This window comes from Python bivittatus, unplaced genomic scaffold (assembly GCF_059951505.1).
Source record: "Python bivittatus isolate LINGU-HERP-01145 unplaced genomic scaffold, Pbiv_v1 ctg000250_np1212, whole genome shotgun sequence".
NCBI classification, from domain to species: domain Eukaryota; kingdom Metazoa; phylum Chordata; class Lepidosauria; order Squamata; family Pythonidae; genus Python; species Python bivittatus.
Window position 1 is genome coordinate 1,641,189 of NW_028277057.1, and position 18,614 is coordinate 1,659,802.

The 18,614-nt window shown below is 43.8% G+C and overlaps 1 protein-coding gene across 1 annotated transcript in view; it reads left to right on the top strand.

The window, feature by feature from the left end:
* The window catches only part of RUNX3 (RUNX family transcription factor 3), a 132,275-nt gene that overhangs the window by 96,010 nt on the left and 17,651 nt on the right, over positions 1–18,614 (top strand). The window contains exon 5 of the mRNA XM_088140946.1: positions 14,034–14,195. Coding sequence (XP_087997072.1) covers positions 14,034–14,195 — 162 coding nt within the window. The remainder of the gene's footprint in view (positions 1–14,033; positions 14,196–18,614) is intronic.

Sequence of the window (18,614 nt, forward strand, 5' to 3'; positions counted from 1 at the left end):
CTGCAGTCACTGTTTTCACCATAGGGACCAGCAGATTTCAGGATTCAGATCCATGAGGAGATAATTCTCTTATCAACATCTCCTTTTTAATGAAGGATGTTTTGGCAGCCTGAAGTGGAAGCACTGCTAAAGGCCACCCAGCAATTGCTGGTTACGCTGAAGCCCCATTTAGGACTACCATTAGAGCACTTTCTAAATGAACATTTCTTTTTTTCTTCCATCTAACCCACAAGCAAACGAACGTACACTGCAAACACTCTTTCTCCAAACACACTTGGTCTTCAGAGGCAGATGTGGGTCCACACAGCCTCAAGAATGCCAGCCATACTGTGAGTGCCGTGCCACATTTCAAAAGCAACAAAGAGTGCTTCCACGTAAGACTTTGATCAAAAATTTGCCCGGCCTCAACATCTTTCATTTGGAACCCTTCCATCTTCACCTGACAGTTCTTCCATCCATTTTTCTTACCAGAGAAAATCTGTTCAGGAATATAACCTAAGACGAGTCCTAAGGCTGCATCAGGCTGAAGGCCCATTTACTCTGGTCATGGCCCCAGAGGTCAACTGGAAGCATTCAGGAAGCTGACAATCAAGGGTAGAAGGCAATCAACCTCTTCCACTCTTGTTGTTCAAGGTGTGCCATATAGAATTCCAAAGGCAGCACACGGCCGTCAGAGATTCCTAGAATCCTAGAACTGCAGAATTGGAAAGGGCCCCAAGGACCATATAGTTTAGTCCTGCAACATGCAGGAAAACCATTTAAATATCCAGGAGAGCCACTTTTCTCAAAAACCTCCAGAGATGGAAAACTCATTAAAAACGCACCTCTGTTGATGACCATCACCACACTTACGTATTTATTTGATCTCTATCCCACCTTTCATTCAGGAGCACAAGGTCCTGAATGAATCTTAACTTGGGATTGAGTCAGCCTGAATGAGTGCTAAGGAGTGGTGCCTAATGTAAAAAAAAAATGAGAAAAGGAAATCTACAGATCTCATGTTTTCAAAATATGGCTAACTTGCGTGCGCCAAGGCTAATCAGAACAGTCTCTTGACCAACTTCTTCTTCCAGACATCCATAGTTCCAGCTTCTGAAACACTCACAACATTTCTGATTTAATAAAATGTAGAATCAAGCTGTTTCCTTGCTGGCTTGGGAATTTTCTCCCTCCCTCCAGATACAATAATTATCAAGTCTGGGCAATTTTCTGACTCCTTGGTAATTGCTAGGAACAAGGAGCAGCTCTTTAGGGCTTTCTTAATATTCTGTTATTTAAAAAGAAAGTTGGGGGAATAACATGTTTCAATTAGCTTGAAGAAATATTATTATATCAGGGTCAATTAAGTTAAATGATCCATGCATTCATTCATTATTCTCCCCATCCATAAACTCGGGGAGCAAATTACCAGGAGTCTGAAGAAAGGTGGAAGACAGACTTTTTTTTTTTTAATATTATTCCAAACACTATAGCCGTATTCGCAGCCTCTGGTGCTTTAACTCAGTTATGGCATGCCCAGGCTAGCAAAATGAACTCTTAGTTTAACTATATCCAGACTGAGTGTGAATAGAGGTTAGGAAATGCAGATAACTTAAGGGTCCCTGCCCACCTCCCCCTATACTAAAGTAAGTTTCTGAGTTATGCAGAACATGCTATCCCAGTGCAAGATCTTTCAACCCCTATTACTTCCTCATCAATAAAATGTATTCTGGTCAAGATCTGCATTTTCACCATTCTAATTGTCATTTCTTATAATTTGAAATCAGAAAGTCCCAAATTCCTTTCTCTCCTACCCAGATTGTGGGCAAGGATTTCTAGCCACCATGCACAGTTTTATAAACCTTCATCATATTCTTCCTATTGCAGTCATTTTTTATTCTCTCTGTATAAAAGAGCATCACAAATTTTTGCAGTTCCTCACAAGAAGACAGAGCATGCATTGGATAAGTCCCTCCTTGTGGGGGAGTTGGGCGGTGATATAAATTTGATACATACATACATACATAAATACACAGGCCATTTTACAAAGCTATCATATCCTTTCCTAAGATATGGCAGCAAAAACAACACAAATAGGATCTGCCATGAAATATTGCAATGTGTTCAGGATTAAAGCCAACCACATCGTCTTCCAAAATGCCGTGCCATACTACTCTCCACCCTGTTTCCCCATCTCCGGCTTCCCATTCCATGCCCACTGAGTATTTATTTACTTATTAAATTTGTATGCCGCTCATCTCCCCCGATGTATGTAAATTCTTTGTTGGCAGGGATGTCTTGGGGGGGGAGGTTGTTGTAAAAATATCAAGGTGGTGGCCATGACCTTGTGATCAAAGCCACCATCTTGAATATTTTCCCTTATTTTTAAAAACCTGTCTTCCAAATGTGAAATTCTCCCATGTCTTCTGATATTTCCTTCCTTCCTTCCTTCCTTCCTTCCTTCCTTCCTTCCTTCCTTCCTTCCTTCCTTCCTTCCTTCCTTCCTTCCTTCCTTCCTTCCTTCTTCCCCCTCCCCTCACAATTCTCCTTCACAACCCTCGAAAATCTGTTAGCTCTAACTCATAGATAACAGAAGTTGCCACCTGTGACTTTCGTCTTAATTTCCAAAAGTTGCAAGCCGTCCATTTGGCCGCTGTAGATAAAGCCCAAGATCCCGCTGGTGTTCTTTGTACTGAAGCTGACTGAGGAATCTGGGGGCAGCTGAACCCCCCTTCCATACCAATGCCAGGCTGCTTCCTTCACATGGCACCAAGCCATGTGCTGATCACAGCTCTGTTTTCCAGCGCCCTGCCACCATTCCCTGCTTCTCTCTCTTGCTGCCTGAGACAGACCATTTCACTCTGCCTTGTGATAATAGCAGCCTTTCCCCATGGCAGCTGACTTTTCAACAGCAGGATGCTGAGTAATTCTACTCCTTCTGTGATCCTAGAAAGGTGAATTGTCTTCTCTGTCCTAACTGAAAGTAGTTGACTGATCTTCCAGGACACACCAGACCTTGTTTCCCTTTCAGGGCGTTGCCAAGAGTATCAGCCTCTTTCATAACCAGGAATGTTATAGGCCCCCATCAGTGCCCTCGAGGTGTTATTGTACACCGAGCATTGCCCCACTGATTGCCTCCAGCCATCACTAAGCTCTTGCTTCCAGCTCAATGTACGTTGTGATGAAAGTGTGGTAGATGGATTACTGCATGTGGAGAATGGCGTCATGCTTGGGGGATGTGTGAATGCAAGAAGAGAAAGAAAACCAAGGGGCACGGGTATGCCTGTATGCCCCCGTTTATCCATGTTTCTCAAACTTCTGGAAATCTGAAGGGTACCCTTGTTTGGTGAGGCTGCCTAAACCCAAATTAGAACCAAGAGCTTTTTTTGTTGACTCCTTGTGCAACAGCAAAATAAAGAATAAATAGGAATTACCAAAAAGGTAACTATGCTATTGTACTTTCGCAAGAACTAGTCTGGCTTAATTTAAGACCACTGTGCAGAGATAAGCCTTGATGCTAACCTTTTGGGAGGCCCTTTGCAAAATATCTGCAATGGTCTGTGGGAATGACTTTGGGAGACAGGAGGGAGAGCCGCAGATGGGACAACTGGCATGCAAAAGATGTCTCAGCCCCCAGAAGGAGGGAGGCGTGGGAAGCGTTTCAGAAGGGACCCTCCCTAGTTTTCTGGAGAGTAATAGGAGTGGGAGAGCCAATTTGCCGCAGAGGTTAAGGCATCAGGTTAGAAACTGGGAGACCCTGAGTTCTAGGCACAAAACCAGCTGGGTGACCTTGAGCCAGTCACTTTCTCTCTGCCCTAGGAAGGAGGCAATGGCGAACCACTTCTGAAAAACCTTGCCAAGAAAACTGCAGGGACTTGTCCAGGCAGTCTCTGAGAATTGGACACAACTGAACAGATAGAAAAAAAAAAAGAGTGGAGGGGAGAAATGCTTTCAGTCTTGCAAGATTCCATTAATGCAGTGTTGTCCAAACTTGGCCACTTTAAGATGAGTGGACTTCAACTCCCAGAATTCCCCAGCCAGCATGGCTGGCTGGGGAATTCTGGGAGTTGAAGACCACTCATCTTAAAGTGGCCAAGTTTGGACAACACTGCGTTAATGCAACCTTGCAATAAAGATAGGACTAGTCATCCTGGTTGCGGTTCTTGTCTGGATGACTTCTCAGGGCTAACAGTGTCTCAGATATGACTTCTTCTGAGGTTGAGACACGTGGCTCAGAGAGGATAGGGCAGGATGCACAGTGCGGGGGGATGGAAAAGGGGGTGGAAGCTGCCCCAGGGGTTTGTATATTGATTTTCAGCCGGGGGTGTTGTGCACAGACAGAGCCTTTTCTTTGGCAACCCCCCATCCCCAGTTCTGGAATTCCCTCTTCAGGGATACCCTCTGAAGTCTGAGTGAGATTCAGACATGGGATCTATTTTAGCCCTCTTAAGCACTCAGTCAAAGGTTGTCAATTTCAGGGGATGGGTTTCATAGCTATTTTGTCTTCATTTTTTACTCTCTTTCCATGGCTGCTGCTGTGTTTTTTTTTAAGGGTTTGGATCATCTAGTTTTATTATTTTAATTGGCTTTTAGTCACTGCAATTATATTATGCTGAGCAGGGAATATAAATGAATAAATTGGCCATACCTCCTGATTGGAGGCCCAAAGCCATTGCTCATCCACGTACATAGGAAGATGCCTTCTCTTCCAGAGAACTGGTTTTGCTGTCCCTCAAGGTCAAGCATTCTAGGCTGATCCAATCACGCAGCGCCATGGGTCTCGATAGAAGGCGATATCAAAAGGGGTATGGCTAGGATCATCCGGAGGGATAACAGGCAGCTTCTGTGGCCAACTGAACTCATAGTTTGTTTATAGTTTATGTGCCACAGAATCCAGTTTGGGAAAAGGAGGAAAGAATTCTGAACTTGTGCCAGCTCAGACGGCTTGTCTAGCTATTGCCAGTATCTCTCCCTGGTCATGTCCATCCTGTGTTCTCTGGATCCTCTGAAATGCACATCTGGGGGGTTGAAACAGGAACTTCTGTACACAAAGCACTTACCGTCCTACCTCAGAATCAAACCTATATTAGCTTTCTCTAACATGATTGATTGATTAGGGGCCATCAAGTCATTGTCGACTCTTAGCGACCACATAAATAGATTTTCTCCATGACAATCTGTTCTAACCTGGTCCTTCAGGTCTTCCAATGGTGCCCCCATCACCACTGTAACTGAGTCCATCCACCTAGCTAGAGCCATTTGAAATTTTTAAATTAAATCATCATTGGGGGATGATTCCATGGAATAAATTTGTACCTTATTAATTTGATGCCCTCAAGACACGTGGGTCAATAATTCCCACAGTCCCCCAGCTGTGCTGGCTAGGGAATTCTGGCAATTGAATCCCAACACATTTGGAAGGCTTCAGGTTGGGGAAGCTAATTCAAATGTTCTCTGCACTTTTTTGTTTAAGGGAATTAAGTCATTTATAGTTTAATGAACAAATGTAATCATGCATACTTAGACCTCTTTAATGCTTTTTTGTTTCAAAGGAAGTAACTAGGTTAATTTGTTGTTGCCAAAACAACAAAGAACCCAGGACAGCTTAAATTATAATGATCTTGTGACACTTTAAAACAACCTGTCCTCAGCCTGGGATCCTCAGCTCCCAGAATCCCACAGCCAGCATGGCTTTTGCTGAAAATCCAGAAAAGTCATGCCAACATCTGGAGGGCACCCAGACTAGGGAAAGCTGTTTTAAACAAGAGCAAATTTATTATGGCTTGAGCTCTCACAGACTGTAGTCTGTTTCATGAGATGCAGGATGCTAGCTGGAGGTCATTATCACTGTCTGCACCTCCTGAATTTCATTTTCCCCAGTCTTCTTTTATTATTCTGCTCCACCCATGGAGGTGCATGTAACTTTTCTCTCAGGATAGTACAAAGGGCTTCCAAAAAAAAATGAAGATCCTGGTTGATTTATCAGTTTACTTTGTATCTGTATAAGTCTCTTTCTTCCTTCATTTCAGCCTGGTTTAGAATAAACTCAAGATGGTGCAGCATAATCAAAAGACAGTGTGAAAAGGGCAACAAGACATCATCAGTGAGAGTCAAGAGCATCCCTCATGGCACTTAAAATATCAGAGGAAATTCTAAAATCTCATTGCCCCAAGCAAAGCCTCGGGGTCTCTATGAACAGCTTGATTTGCAAAACTAATCATCAAAGGCTTTTATGGCATGGGGCAGAGCCCCAGCATTTGGGTCCCACTTGCATAGGGAGCTCCTGCTCCAAGTAAAGCTCCCGGATCTTGGTTGCAGAAGTCCAGAAGATCTGTAGATGGCAGCAGAAAGATATAGGTAACTTTTGGCTGCTATCTAGTGCTCATTCAGATTTTTGCTGCCCAGATCATGCAGTCCTAAAAGCCGGTCACAACCAGCAGCTGAAAAATGGCAAGCCCACAAATGAATCAACTAACTCTTCCCTCCTTCCTTCCTTCCTTCCTTCCTTCCTTCCTTCCTTCCTTCCTTCCTTCCTTCCTTCCTTCCTTCTTTCCTTCCTTCTTTCGTTCCATCCATCCATCCATCCATCCATCCATCCATCCATCCATCCATCATGTGGAGCAAGCCTAGATCAAATATGATTTCGGAATAGATATGTAATGAGTAAATCCCTCTGGTATCAGCCTAATCCAGGGATTTATTTGGAAGAATGGCTTGGAGCTGGTGGAACCATTGTTCTACCTCACAGGTGGTTGTCCTGTGGCCACCTATATGCTGCTCCACTGTCTCCACAGCCTTCGCTATTGGCCATGATGGCTGAGATATCGGGAGCTGTGGCCCAGTCACATCAGGATGGCTCTTGGTTCCCCACATCTGTTTTACATGCATCACTCATCTTCACCATCATGAGCCTGCCATGCAAGAAAAAAAGAAATATATAACATAGAAGACGTTCTGAACCATTCAACTGTTCCAGCGAGTAGCCTCTCTCTCCCTGTGGGAAATTATCAAAACTTATCTTTTTTTTTTTTAACTTTTCTATAACATCTTCCATCGATTGCAGATGTTATAATTAGTCTTATAGTGCCATCTGCAGGCTTCCTACCATTCTGTTTCTCAGCTTCAGTGTTGTAGGGATTTGTCAGCCCCAAGCAACCTGTCTTGGCCTCCATCACTGTTACTTTCCAGTCCTTTAAACCCACACACACCAATTTGTGTTGCTCCAAACTCATCCCCCATAATGGAAGCACCATCGACAGACTTCCAGTCAAGGCTCCCACTCCAACCCCTATAGGATGCCTTGCTATAGGTCAGTCTTTCTCAACCTGGGACTCTCCAGATGTGATGAGCTGTGACTATATACCCCAGAATTCCCAGCCAGTGTTCTTGGACTTGTCGTCCCAGCACACATGGGAGGTATGTAAGTGGGTCAACCAAGCCTCTAGCCATAACTTTGAGAATATAATTGAGTTCTGCTGGAGGGAAGGTGTGATAGTCAACTGACAGAACCAGAGTTATGGGGTGGAGATAGAAAATGTGGAAGTTGCAATCCCAATATGGTGTGATGGCATGTGGGAATGACCTTGGGAGACAGGAGGAAGAGCCGCAGACTAAGCAATGGTCAGATAAGAGGCAGCTGAGTCCTATGGAATGGGGTATGGCAAATGTCTCAGAAGGGACCCTCCCTAGTTTCTTGGGCTGTAAAGGTGAGAGGGGAGAGATGTACTTTCAGACTTGCAAAATTCTGTTAATGTAATCTTACAATAAAAATAGAACTAGAACTCCTGGGTGTGCTTCTTGTCTGGACTACCTTGAAGGACTGACAATGGCTAAAGAGCATCAGATTGAGGAAAGTTGCTCTAAATCAGTGTTTTTCAAACTTGGCAACTTTAAGATGTATGGACTTCAACTCCCAGAATTCCCCAGCCAGCACGTTTGAAAAACACTGCTCTGAATGAAGGCTTGTCTTCTTTTGGGCAGTCTGAGGTGAAGAAATTAGCTGAAGTGTTCTCACCATTCATCTTTGGTTAAGAAATGTGCTTCTGAAGAGATGGTTGTAGTAAAACTGCTGTTGAAAGGCTTGGTGCAAATTGTACATTTCCTTGGCCCTCTGAAAATGGAATAAAAACTGTTGAGAAGTCGAGAGCTAGAAAATTAATCCTTAATAAACAAATGCAGATGTTTTGCCCTAAAATCTTTGGCTAAATTTAAATTTTTTATTTCTTCCCACTCATGTTTGAAGGTGTTTTTATCTAATCTGGCCCCTTCCATCATTGCACCTGAGCAAGTTCCTTCAACTCGCCCCATCTTTCTCACTGGGGAGCTCTTCCACTTTCCCAAGTAATGTTTCGAAGAAATGAACAGAGAACAGAGATTTTGTGATAACCAAGAGAGGTTCTCATCTAACCCAAACATTAAATATCTATATAGGAAAAATAAAACACTGCAGAGTTCAGTGTTCCAGCTGGCCAGGCAGCCATATATCTTCGAGGACAGTGTTTTTCAACCTTGGCAACTTTAAGATGGGTGGACTTCAACTCCCAGAATTCCTCAGCTAGCCATTGATATATTCTGTTCTGCTCCCCCCAAGCCACAAAAGTTTTCTAAGTTTTTTTTTTTGCTTCAACCATCAGTTAGTTTTCAGTCCCTTTTGAAATACTTTGCCTTCTTTGGGTTATTTTCTGGTTCCCTTCCCTCATTTTTTCCCCTCCGAAACGGGAATTATACTTCTGCAAACCTCAGGGTTTTCTGTAATTTATTTATACTTTTAACTCTAATATATGCATGTTTGTGCATTCTTTTCTCTATCTATCTATCTATCTGTCTGTCTGCTTGCTTGGTTAATACATGCATATTTTCTGCATGGCAAAACTCTGCTGCGAAGTTAGAAAAAGTGCAGATTTCAGTGCACAGATGCATTCCAGCTTGCCTATTCATTTGCAGGATGCAGATCCGTCGGTGTGAGATTTAGATAGGTCACTCACAGCTGGGAGGATCCAGTTTCTTTAAGCTGTAGCTGGTACCCAGCTGAGATGCCAAGTGATCACGAGCGGGCCTACACTTGAGCCTTCAGCAACCGTCCCCGATGTGCAAAAAAAAGAAGAAGAAAAATCACAGTTGCAGCTTTCATGGAGTGCAGTTCCAGACGAATGCCTGATCATATCCACAGGTCCAGCCACCATTCAAGACATAAATATAGGAGCTGGTTGAACATCTGCAAGTAGCCACTTCCTTCTTGGAGCTACAAGCCAGAAGTGACTAACAAGAACAAGACAGGCTGTTTCGAACCACTCCAGGCCTTGGCAAGTAGAGATCAGACATTTGCATGATCACTGTGTAAAATCAGGAATAATTTACAGAAAACAACCGAAGTGAAACAAGAAGCTGTCCAGGATACCAGGTCCTGTTGGTTGTATCTTTTAGATCCACACATCACACTCCTTCATTTTGATATTGGCTTTTCTCATTGTATGCATATTTGCGATCCTACCGAATAAGGATGGGTATTACCCTATTACCCTGTATGATCACATCTGCACTAAGGCAGTACAAGGTGGTGGTTGATACATGTATTTTGGGTAATGAAGTCAACCCAACTCTTTCAAGCCTTATCTTTCCGTGTGCTTGCACCACGTAGGCTGTATTCAAATAACCAATCGAGGCCATTTCCTCCCAGCAAGCCGCAGGTCCGCCGATTCCAAAAGGAAAAAATCCCCAAGTTCCTTGGAAGAGAAATTCCTTGGAACAGAAAGAACAGGTTGTCAGCTTTCGCCTACATCTTGTGATGCTCTTTCCTGCGAAGACACAAATGTTCAGCGAGCGCTCATGAGATGCTGCCGCGCCGAAAAGTAAAGAAATGAATGAGAACAGCCATAATTGCTCCGTGGGCAGGGAAGACGGCATAAAGGCATCCATGTGCTATAAGTGGGAATAAATGATTACACACTTTGACAGCCCAGAGATTCTTTGTGAAAAACATACCCCCATGCGAAACCAAGATGGGGGAGAGTTTTGTCCACTTATATTTGCCTGCAAACTTATTTTATATCTTTTAAGCAACCTGTCTGTGCAGACAGACGTGGAAACAGGGCCAATCAGACCTTGCCATTTGCAAAAAGTGAAAATCCCCCCCCCCCCAATTATGAACCATTGAAGGCTCTTTTGAAACTGCTGCTGATAGAAGAGAATATACGTAGCTCAGGGTTGAACTGCCTCGCACCACAGGCTCAGCCTCAACGCCAGATCTTTTCATATGAGACTGAGGAAGATCCTGCCTCATCCTGCCAGGTTCACTGCCGATCGGGGCAAATCCCGCCAAAGGAGATGGGTCCACGCTCTGGCACAAGAGAAGGCAGCTTCCTGCGTGCCAGCAAGCAAGCGGCCATTGCGTTTGGCCCTTGGACATCGGATCACATTGTGGGAGCTCTCCCATGACTTGGGAGAAAAGCAAGCAAGCATCGTGGGAACAGCCCTCCATAAAAGGCTTGTTGTAAACATGACACATCTCATTTACTGGACCCCAGCCAACCCATTACACAACGCAAACAGAGGATAATAGCGTTAATTTCTTTATACTTGGCCCAATCATCACATGAGAAAAACCACTTTTTCCTCTCCCACCCCCCATTGGTTACATATTACTGCTTCCTTGTTGTTTGAAGAGTAAATATGAATCTTTGGGCAGCATTTGCAAGCCAAGAGAAATCCTTCCTTCCTTCCTTCCTTCCTTCCTTCCTTCCTTCCTTCCTTCCTTCCTTCCTTCCTTCCTTCCTTCCTTCCTTCCTTCCTTCCTTCCTTCCTTCCTTAACAGAAACAAAAGGAGCTTAAAGAAACGATTTGGCGTAACCAATTTCCATTTTGAAATGGTGTAAACAGGCCCACATTCAACATGTGGATAATGGGATCTCTGTGGTGGACATGTTCCATGTGAGGAGACAGGGTGTCTTCTGCAATTTACATTCCTTTGGAATTGCACACAAATGCCCTTGCTAAAGAACCATCTAGCTGAGTATTCTCTTTCCAACAGCGATCGGCCAAATGCTGCAGAGCAAGGCGGCTGCGCGAGCCAAGTTGGCTCAGCTGCTCAATTTACACTCGCAATGCAGTTCTCCTCTCTCTCAGTCCGTCCCAAAGCAAACACATTATCACTTGCCAGCATCCCACATGCTTTGGGCTAACAAGAAAGCCTAGGCGGAGTGGGGTCGGGGGGGGGGGGGACGGTGCCTGCAGGGCCTCCAAACGCTGCGTGGGCCACAAGCAGAGTTTAAATATAGGTAGGCATGGAGGATTTAAAGTCACTAGCATAGTCAGGGAAATCCGATCTCTTGGGAAATAGGACCCAGAAATAAAAGAATACCGTGTTAGGGATGGGGCAGACAATTCTTTTGGGTGGGGCTGCACTTTTCCTAGAAGCCCCTGAGGATTGTGGAGGAGTGGACAGTTGATGAAGCCGTCAAGAGACAGACATCCTCTTTCTGGCCCACTTCCATTGGAAGGAGGGGAAAGAGGGAGGGAGGGGAAGGGATTTTGCCATATATTAAATGCACAGAGAGCTAAGGAAATTAATTGTCTTCGTTCATTTACCGTATTAATGAATCTGGATATGCTTGTTGTGGTAACAAGAAGCAGATCTGCCTACAGCCTCCTTCTTCAGAAGAAACTTTACTGTATTTACTTTACTTTTTCCTCTGTATCTATGATGTTGATAGCTAAGTCTTTTGATCAGTTTGTCATTATGAAATTTCTTAGGCATTTTCTCCTCCTCCTCCTGCTTGGCACAGCCCTGTTTTTCTAGAGGAGGGCAATCCTTCTCGAATGCTGGAGAATCAGCTTCTTCTTGAATTATTTGGATTGATAAAAACCTCTTGTCAGACCTTTTCAAACCTCTCAATATATTAGGCTCATAGGAAATAACATACATACATACATACGTACATACATACATACATATAATTGATTGATTGATTGATTGATTGATTGATTGATTTTTTTTTAGTGGGTCAGACTTTTCAGCCTGATTTAAAGGCTAGCAGAAAATGTGCAGGAAACAATACCAGGGAGGAAATTAAGAAACTAGGGTTACGCGGCACTTCAGATTCAGTTCAAAGAAGACACTTCCAAGTGCGCGGGAGCACAGCCCCAGCCCCAGCCTGCCACCAAGATGCAGACCAGCGCCACCTTCACACCCCCATGCGCTCCAGACCTCTTTTGGGCATCCGATCCAAAGCTTTGCACATTCCTACAAGAAACTTATTTTCTACTTGGCTGCAATGGGTTGGCAACTCCTTCTGGGGTTTCTTTAAAAACAGAGTAAGAGGCTCAGTGTATAACACCATAATACGCTGTAATTATATCGCCTGATATTTTGTTTTAAAATTCCACTCAGGTGGAAAAGGGGAAAGAAAAGGGGGAACACAGAGTTTGTGGAAAGAAAATATCTTGCTGGCTTCTGGGGGGTCTCCTTAGTCCTTTCCCACAAAAAATCACCCTTCAAGCATCCTACGTAGCAAGGATGTGGGGGGAAATGAAATGGGGGGGGGTTAGTTATTGCTCTTGTTAGGCAACTGGAAGTCAGGAAACTTTTGTAATCTATGACAGATCTCCAGGAGATTGAACAAAGTACAGTAGATCGAGATCTGCTTTCTCCCTCCTCACATTGAAAGATATCTTTCTAGCATCAGATGTTGCATTCTCCATGTCTCCACATTGCCCCAAAGGACCAGCATGTTTTTTATTACGGCTTGCAGTATCAGATTCACATCCATCCTTCCATATGGAAAACATTTCAGCCATTTGATGTAGTAGCGATACAGATCTTCTTACTGGGAAGTTGGGGCGAGGGGAGCCAATGTGCTCGCCTTGTGATGTCACGGGGGGCCGAATATGAAAATAGTGGCGGTCTCCCTTTTGAATGGGACTTGTGGCTGCCAAGGGGAGAAATTCAGTAGCCCGTGGCTGTTGCATCCAACGGAGTTTCTTCTTTGCCTGTTCTGCCTCCTTCGAGTGGGTGGGAGGTAGAATAGAAGAGTGGTTATACATACGTAAGATGGTGCTCATGGCTTTGAGCTTGAGGACCAAATTTTTAACTATAAAGAGAATGTGTGTATTTATTTACTCATCGTTACACATACACCCTATCTTTCCTGCAGGAGCGAAAAGCTGCATACTTAATACTCCCTCCTCCAGTTTTCCCCCAAACCATAGACTTGGGAGTAGGCTGGATTGAGAAAGAAGGACTGGTCCAGGGTCACCCAAAGAACTTCCCCAGTTGAGGTGGACTTTTGCATGGATCTTCCCAGTCCAAACCATTAGACACCACACCAGAATGGCCCTGTAATGCTATTACCCAAAGTTAATTGGGCTGCCTAGATGTAAGCCGCTGTTCTGCAAGGATTCCCCTGTGAGGGAATTCCCCTCACCACAAATTATGTGGCCAAGTGCCAGATGGGACTTCTTGGCCACAGTCCTTTGGTTTGGGACACTTCCAGAGACACAGCTTTCACGCCCTGCATCTGGCAGTGGATACAGGTGTTGCAGACAGTGCGGGAAGCAAAAATAGAACTTGGTTGAAGTTAGGAGTCATTCAACAGATAACTTAGTTGTGTTTAACCGTAGTGGCTAACTAGATGCCTCCAGGAGACCCGGGCCCTCCCTTCCTTTCACCCTATGAAGAGACATAGTGTGGTGTCATGGTTAGGGTGTTGGAAGCAGACTGCAAAGACCTGAGTTCAAATCCACACCCACCTATTAAACTCTCAGATGGTGACTGAATTAGAGACTATTGCTCAGCCTAATCTCCTTCACAAACGGCAGTAGAGAAACACAAAGGAGACTGAGCTGCTTGTAGACAAAACAAGTTCATCCACTAAATGAAGAAAGAACTTCATCTCCAGATAGCAGGACAAGGACAGTACATTTATGTTTCAGTGGCACAGAAAAATGTGGACTGAGCATTGCTTAGTTTTCTGTACGCACCTTTCCTGGGGTCAGGGGGTCTCTCTGAGTTGACCCTGAGCATGTTAGTTTATTCATCCCTCCCTCCCTTCCTTTTTCAGGGCACAGGCAGAAGCTGGAAGAGCAAACAAAATTCCAAGATCGTTATGGGGACCTGGAAAGGCTTCGGCACTCTATGAGAGTCACTCCGACGACTCCCAATTCTCGAGGGCCCCTGGGTGCCCCCGGGCACTTCGGAACACAAGCACAGAGCCAGATCCAAGGTAGGCAGCTTGGCTTCCTTACAAGGGTATCCACAGGGCATTGTTAAAAGAGCCAAGAAGCTCTGCCTGTTTTTTATTTGCATCACAACACATGTAAAAAAAACAGGTGGAATTTCAATCACACCATTGTGGCTGCCATCTTGACTTTTATTTAACCATACTTTATGGCAGTGTTTCTCAATCTTGGCAACTTTAAAATGTGTGGACTCCAACTCCCAGAATTCCCCAGCCAGCCGTGCTGGGAGTGATTAAGTTGATATACGCTTTCTTTAAACAATTAATTCAATAGCATTGGCCTCAGTCTGGGAAGACCACACAACAATCTTGGCGGCTTTGACTTTAAACTAAACCTATCTGCTGCTTCATAGAAGAGTAAAAAAATAAAAATAAAAAGGGGAAATTTGTATGTGTTTTATCCTTCCTGGAGGAAAGATGAGAATTAGAATTAGACATGAGAGAGACAATGTAAAGAGAATGAGTCTTTTAATGGCACCAGGAGTATCTGCAGAGCATGGTCAAAAAGGTCAAGATGGTGGCAACAACAATGTGATCCACAGCTCCACCTGTGTTTTATGTGTGCTGGGGCCACCATTTTTGACCACACCCTGCAAACAATCCAGAATGGCACCTTAAAGATGAACAAAGTTACTATTGCAAAAGCTTTTGTAGGTCACAGTCTGTTTCCTTAGATGCATGCTGAGAATCCTGATGCAGACTATGATCCATGAAAGAGCATGCAATCATAACTTTAAGATGCTACAAGACTCTTGGCTGTTTGGGCTGCAAAAGAGTAGCAAGGCTTCCTCTCTGGAAGCTGAGTAAGCAAAGAATGCATCTGACTTGCACGAGGCCACTCCTCGGCATCAACGTCCCACCCTAGAAAGCATGTCCGGCCATTCCCCAACGATACGTACGCCAGCCTTTAAGCTAGAGTGCAAGGAACTGGCATGTTCTGGCAGCCAGCTTTGCCTGTTCATCTCCAGAACGACCCAGAAGATGCCTGACCAGCTTTGCCAGGAGGTGCTTCCAAGCATCTTTTAAGAATGACAAGGAGATCCCTTTATGTATCCTTGATTTCATTCTATAAGCTATGTTGGACTGCTCTGCCTCTCCTTCTGTAGTTTTCTGTTCCAGCTGGCCCCATCCATTCCAAATGTTCCCATCTGCTCCTGTGAGTTCTGATGGCAAAGCTCCCAAAGATGTCCTTGTCCTGCTTTTGCCTTCAGAGTTTAGTCTCCAAGTTACAATAATTGAACAGATTCCAGATACCAAGTGATCTATCCATGGATGAGATCGCTCCACTAAGCTCTCCAAGCAGTTGTATGTCTGGGGCTTCCCTCTGAGCAAGAGCAATGGCCTTTGCAGGGGGCTAACTGTCACCCTCTGAAGAAGCTGCTGAAGCTGTAGGGCAAATCTATAAAACCAGGCTGTGGGTATTTGTCCAAGCTAATACCAACTTTGACATGAATTAAAAGCCCAGGGGTAAAATTAGGGATGTCATGGAATTCCACCAAAATTTCTGTTGGGAGAAAACTTGAAGGTTCCATTCCAGCTGACAAGAGTCTGCTGCACCAAATGAGCCACACTGGTGTTTCTCTTTCGCCAAAAATAAATAAATCACCATCTGTCCAACACGTCTGAGAAAGTAGGCCTAAAAATTGCATACAAACAGAAGTAGTTCCCTTTTTTAGAAGAACTTGCATTAGGGAAATTTGCATGACAGATTCTTCATCAGGGAAAGGAACAGGCCACAGAATGAAAATAGAGTAACTTTCTTTTTTAAAAGGCGTTTTCAGCTCTGACAATTTCCTTAATTTGCATAGCTAACAACGTAAAGATGCAGGCAGAGTTTCTCTACGTTAGGTAATGTAAATGTAAACGATTCTGAATTTTTCTATGGATTGTGAAAAATTCGCTTCAATATTTTACTATGCAGAATATTCCTTGACTAATGCAGACAGTAAAACAGGACGGATTTTTGCAGGTTCTCCCATTTTTAGATGGTGGGATTGACGTCCTTTAGGTTTCATCAGTCTTGCAACAAAATAACAGTTAACGTGGGGCACGGGAAAAAGGAATTAAATAGTAGGACTGAGAAATGTTGGGAGTGAATTCCAAAAAGGTGGTTTGGAATACGCAAAGCTGCAGATGTTTCAACTGTCTGCAGCTATTTAAAGCAACTGCATCTTTTCCAGAGATGCATAGTAGCTGCAGAGGGCAGCCACATAAGCCTAGGAAAAAAGAAGTCTAAAAATGAGTGCTTCTTTTGTGTCTTATATGTTCCAAAGCACTACTTCTGAAATGTTCCTGAAGCATTGCGCAAAGTAGCATCTGGATCCAGCTGCACTGATGCAGCCAAAATGGTGATACATATGCAATGACAATCACACAAGCACCACGATTTTGTTCTTGCAATGGGAAATCTTATAGTCATGCACACGGCATATTTTCCCTTCCTGCAAATGCCCATACCAACCTATTCAATAATCAAAGCCTCTTTTGACCATTAGCAAAACATCTACATTGTACATTGATGCTTTTCTTCTTAGAGTACAGTACTTGTTTAAATGGGAAATGGAAATGTGTAGGTTTTGTGCAGAATAAGACCTGTTGCAATATGTACAACTGTGTTTCTCAACCTTGGCAGCTTGAAGATGTGTGGACTTCAACTCCCAGAATTCCCCAGCCAGCCATGCTGAAGTCCACACATCTTCAAGTTGCCAAGGTTGAGAAATATTGATGTAGAGATTAAGAGTGGAGATGATTCCTCCCCTCCCATGCACACTAATTAAAGGCCATTATGTGACTGTATTTACAGAGTTCAGTCCTCTACCTGGACGTAACTTGCAGTGATTACGTTATCCAATCTAAGTTCAGTTTAAAGAGAAAGCCAGTCATAAGGGACCCTAGGATTCCTGCAATCGCCCTTAAACTCTTAGCACTGGGACAGAGTAGTGAATGGCACGGGTATTAAATTATCACTGACTTCCCAATTAGCGAGAGATGGGTTGCATTTCTATTTAAACGATTGTAGCACTTCCCCGTCATTACCTTTGGAGCGCAGAATGGCCAATGCAAACGCGCACTTTTCATCTCTTCTTTTGCGATGTTGCATTTCCCCTCTGTCTGGCAGCATGTAGGTGGTCATCCTACATTCCTTTCTGCCTAAGTCACTGCCCTTTGAAAAAAATCCCTCTCCAACCTCTGAAAGGTTTTCCCCGTGCTTAAAATGACAAAAAGCATCTGCTTGCTTGGGCAGCTACAGAAGAGTTTTCCAAGGGAAGCTGAGTATTGATGAAGGGAAAGTGGCTTTCTCTGAGGGTCACATTTTCTCTTCCAGGGAATGAATGGAGCCAAGATGCTCTCCTTGCCTTCATCTTTCCTCTCCTTGTTCACTTCTTGTCCATTAGCCATCTCCATTACAGGACACAACATTTTGAAAGTGGTCTTATTGCTCTCTGAAATAAGAAATAAGACCCTCTCGCTTGGGAGTTGTGGCCCTCAGCTTCTGGCACATCCCTGTTAATGTTCCAAAGTTGGTGACCAGGATAGCAAAGAAATTCAATCAGCCATTATTTTTAGGGAAACTCATCGAATTCACCGTTCCCAGACTCAATGGCGGGCCAGAACCCAATTATCTTCCCATTCTATCATTCTCCAAATTTTGCAGCAGAGCTCTTGACTCCAAAAACATTAACCAAAATCAGTGGAGAAGGATCAGGTAATTTAAACATGGATTTAAAAAAAAAAATCAAGAGGAATGGGGAACAGGACAGAATGGACTTCCAGTTGGACACTAGTTGATCCATTCACCTCTAGTTGGTAAAGGCAATCTGGTTTATACGGGTCTTGACACTGGTTATTTCCATTACTGGAAGACTTGGTTGTTGTATGACTGTAATAGTCTTTCAATTACTCAGTTTTTTAAAAAAAGATCCAATGCTTTTTTGGGGGGGGGGGAATGAGGCCACTTGGGTTAAAATGGTTCAGTATCAATTAATTTATCCTGTTATATCCTGGAGCAGCCAAGATTGGAGGCACTGGAATAAAGGATCAGCAACTGTTGATGGCAATGTCCAGTTTGCTCCTTTGAAAGAAGCCTTGCTTTGTCCCAAGCGCCAAAGCAGAAGGAAAGAGAAAGAGAAGGGAAAGATGGTATGTGGCTATGGGAAGAGGACATATTTACAGGCCACTTCAGATGCAGAACAGAGAGAACAGTTGACAGGGCCAGAGAAGAAAGCAGTCTCAGCTATTTAAGTAATAACATAAAGCCTGTTGTTGACTAAACAGATAAAACTGGGGCCTAGTTTAAAACACAGCAGTAGAGAAAAACTCTTCTGCCTTCATTTCTCCCAGTTCTCATTCCACGTGATGCACAAGAATTTTCATTCAATTTTCTTCCAAAGGAGAAGAAAATTT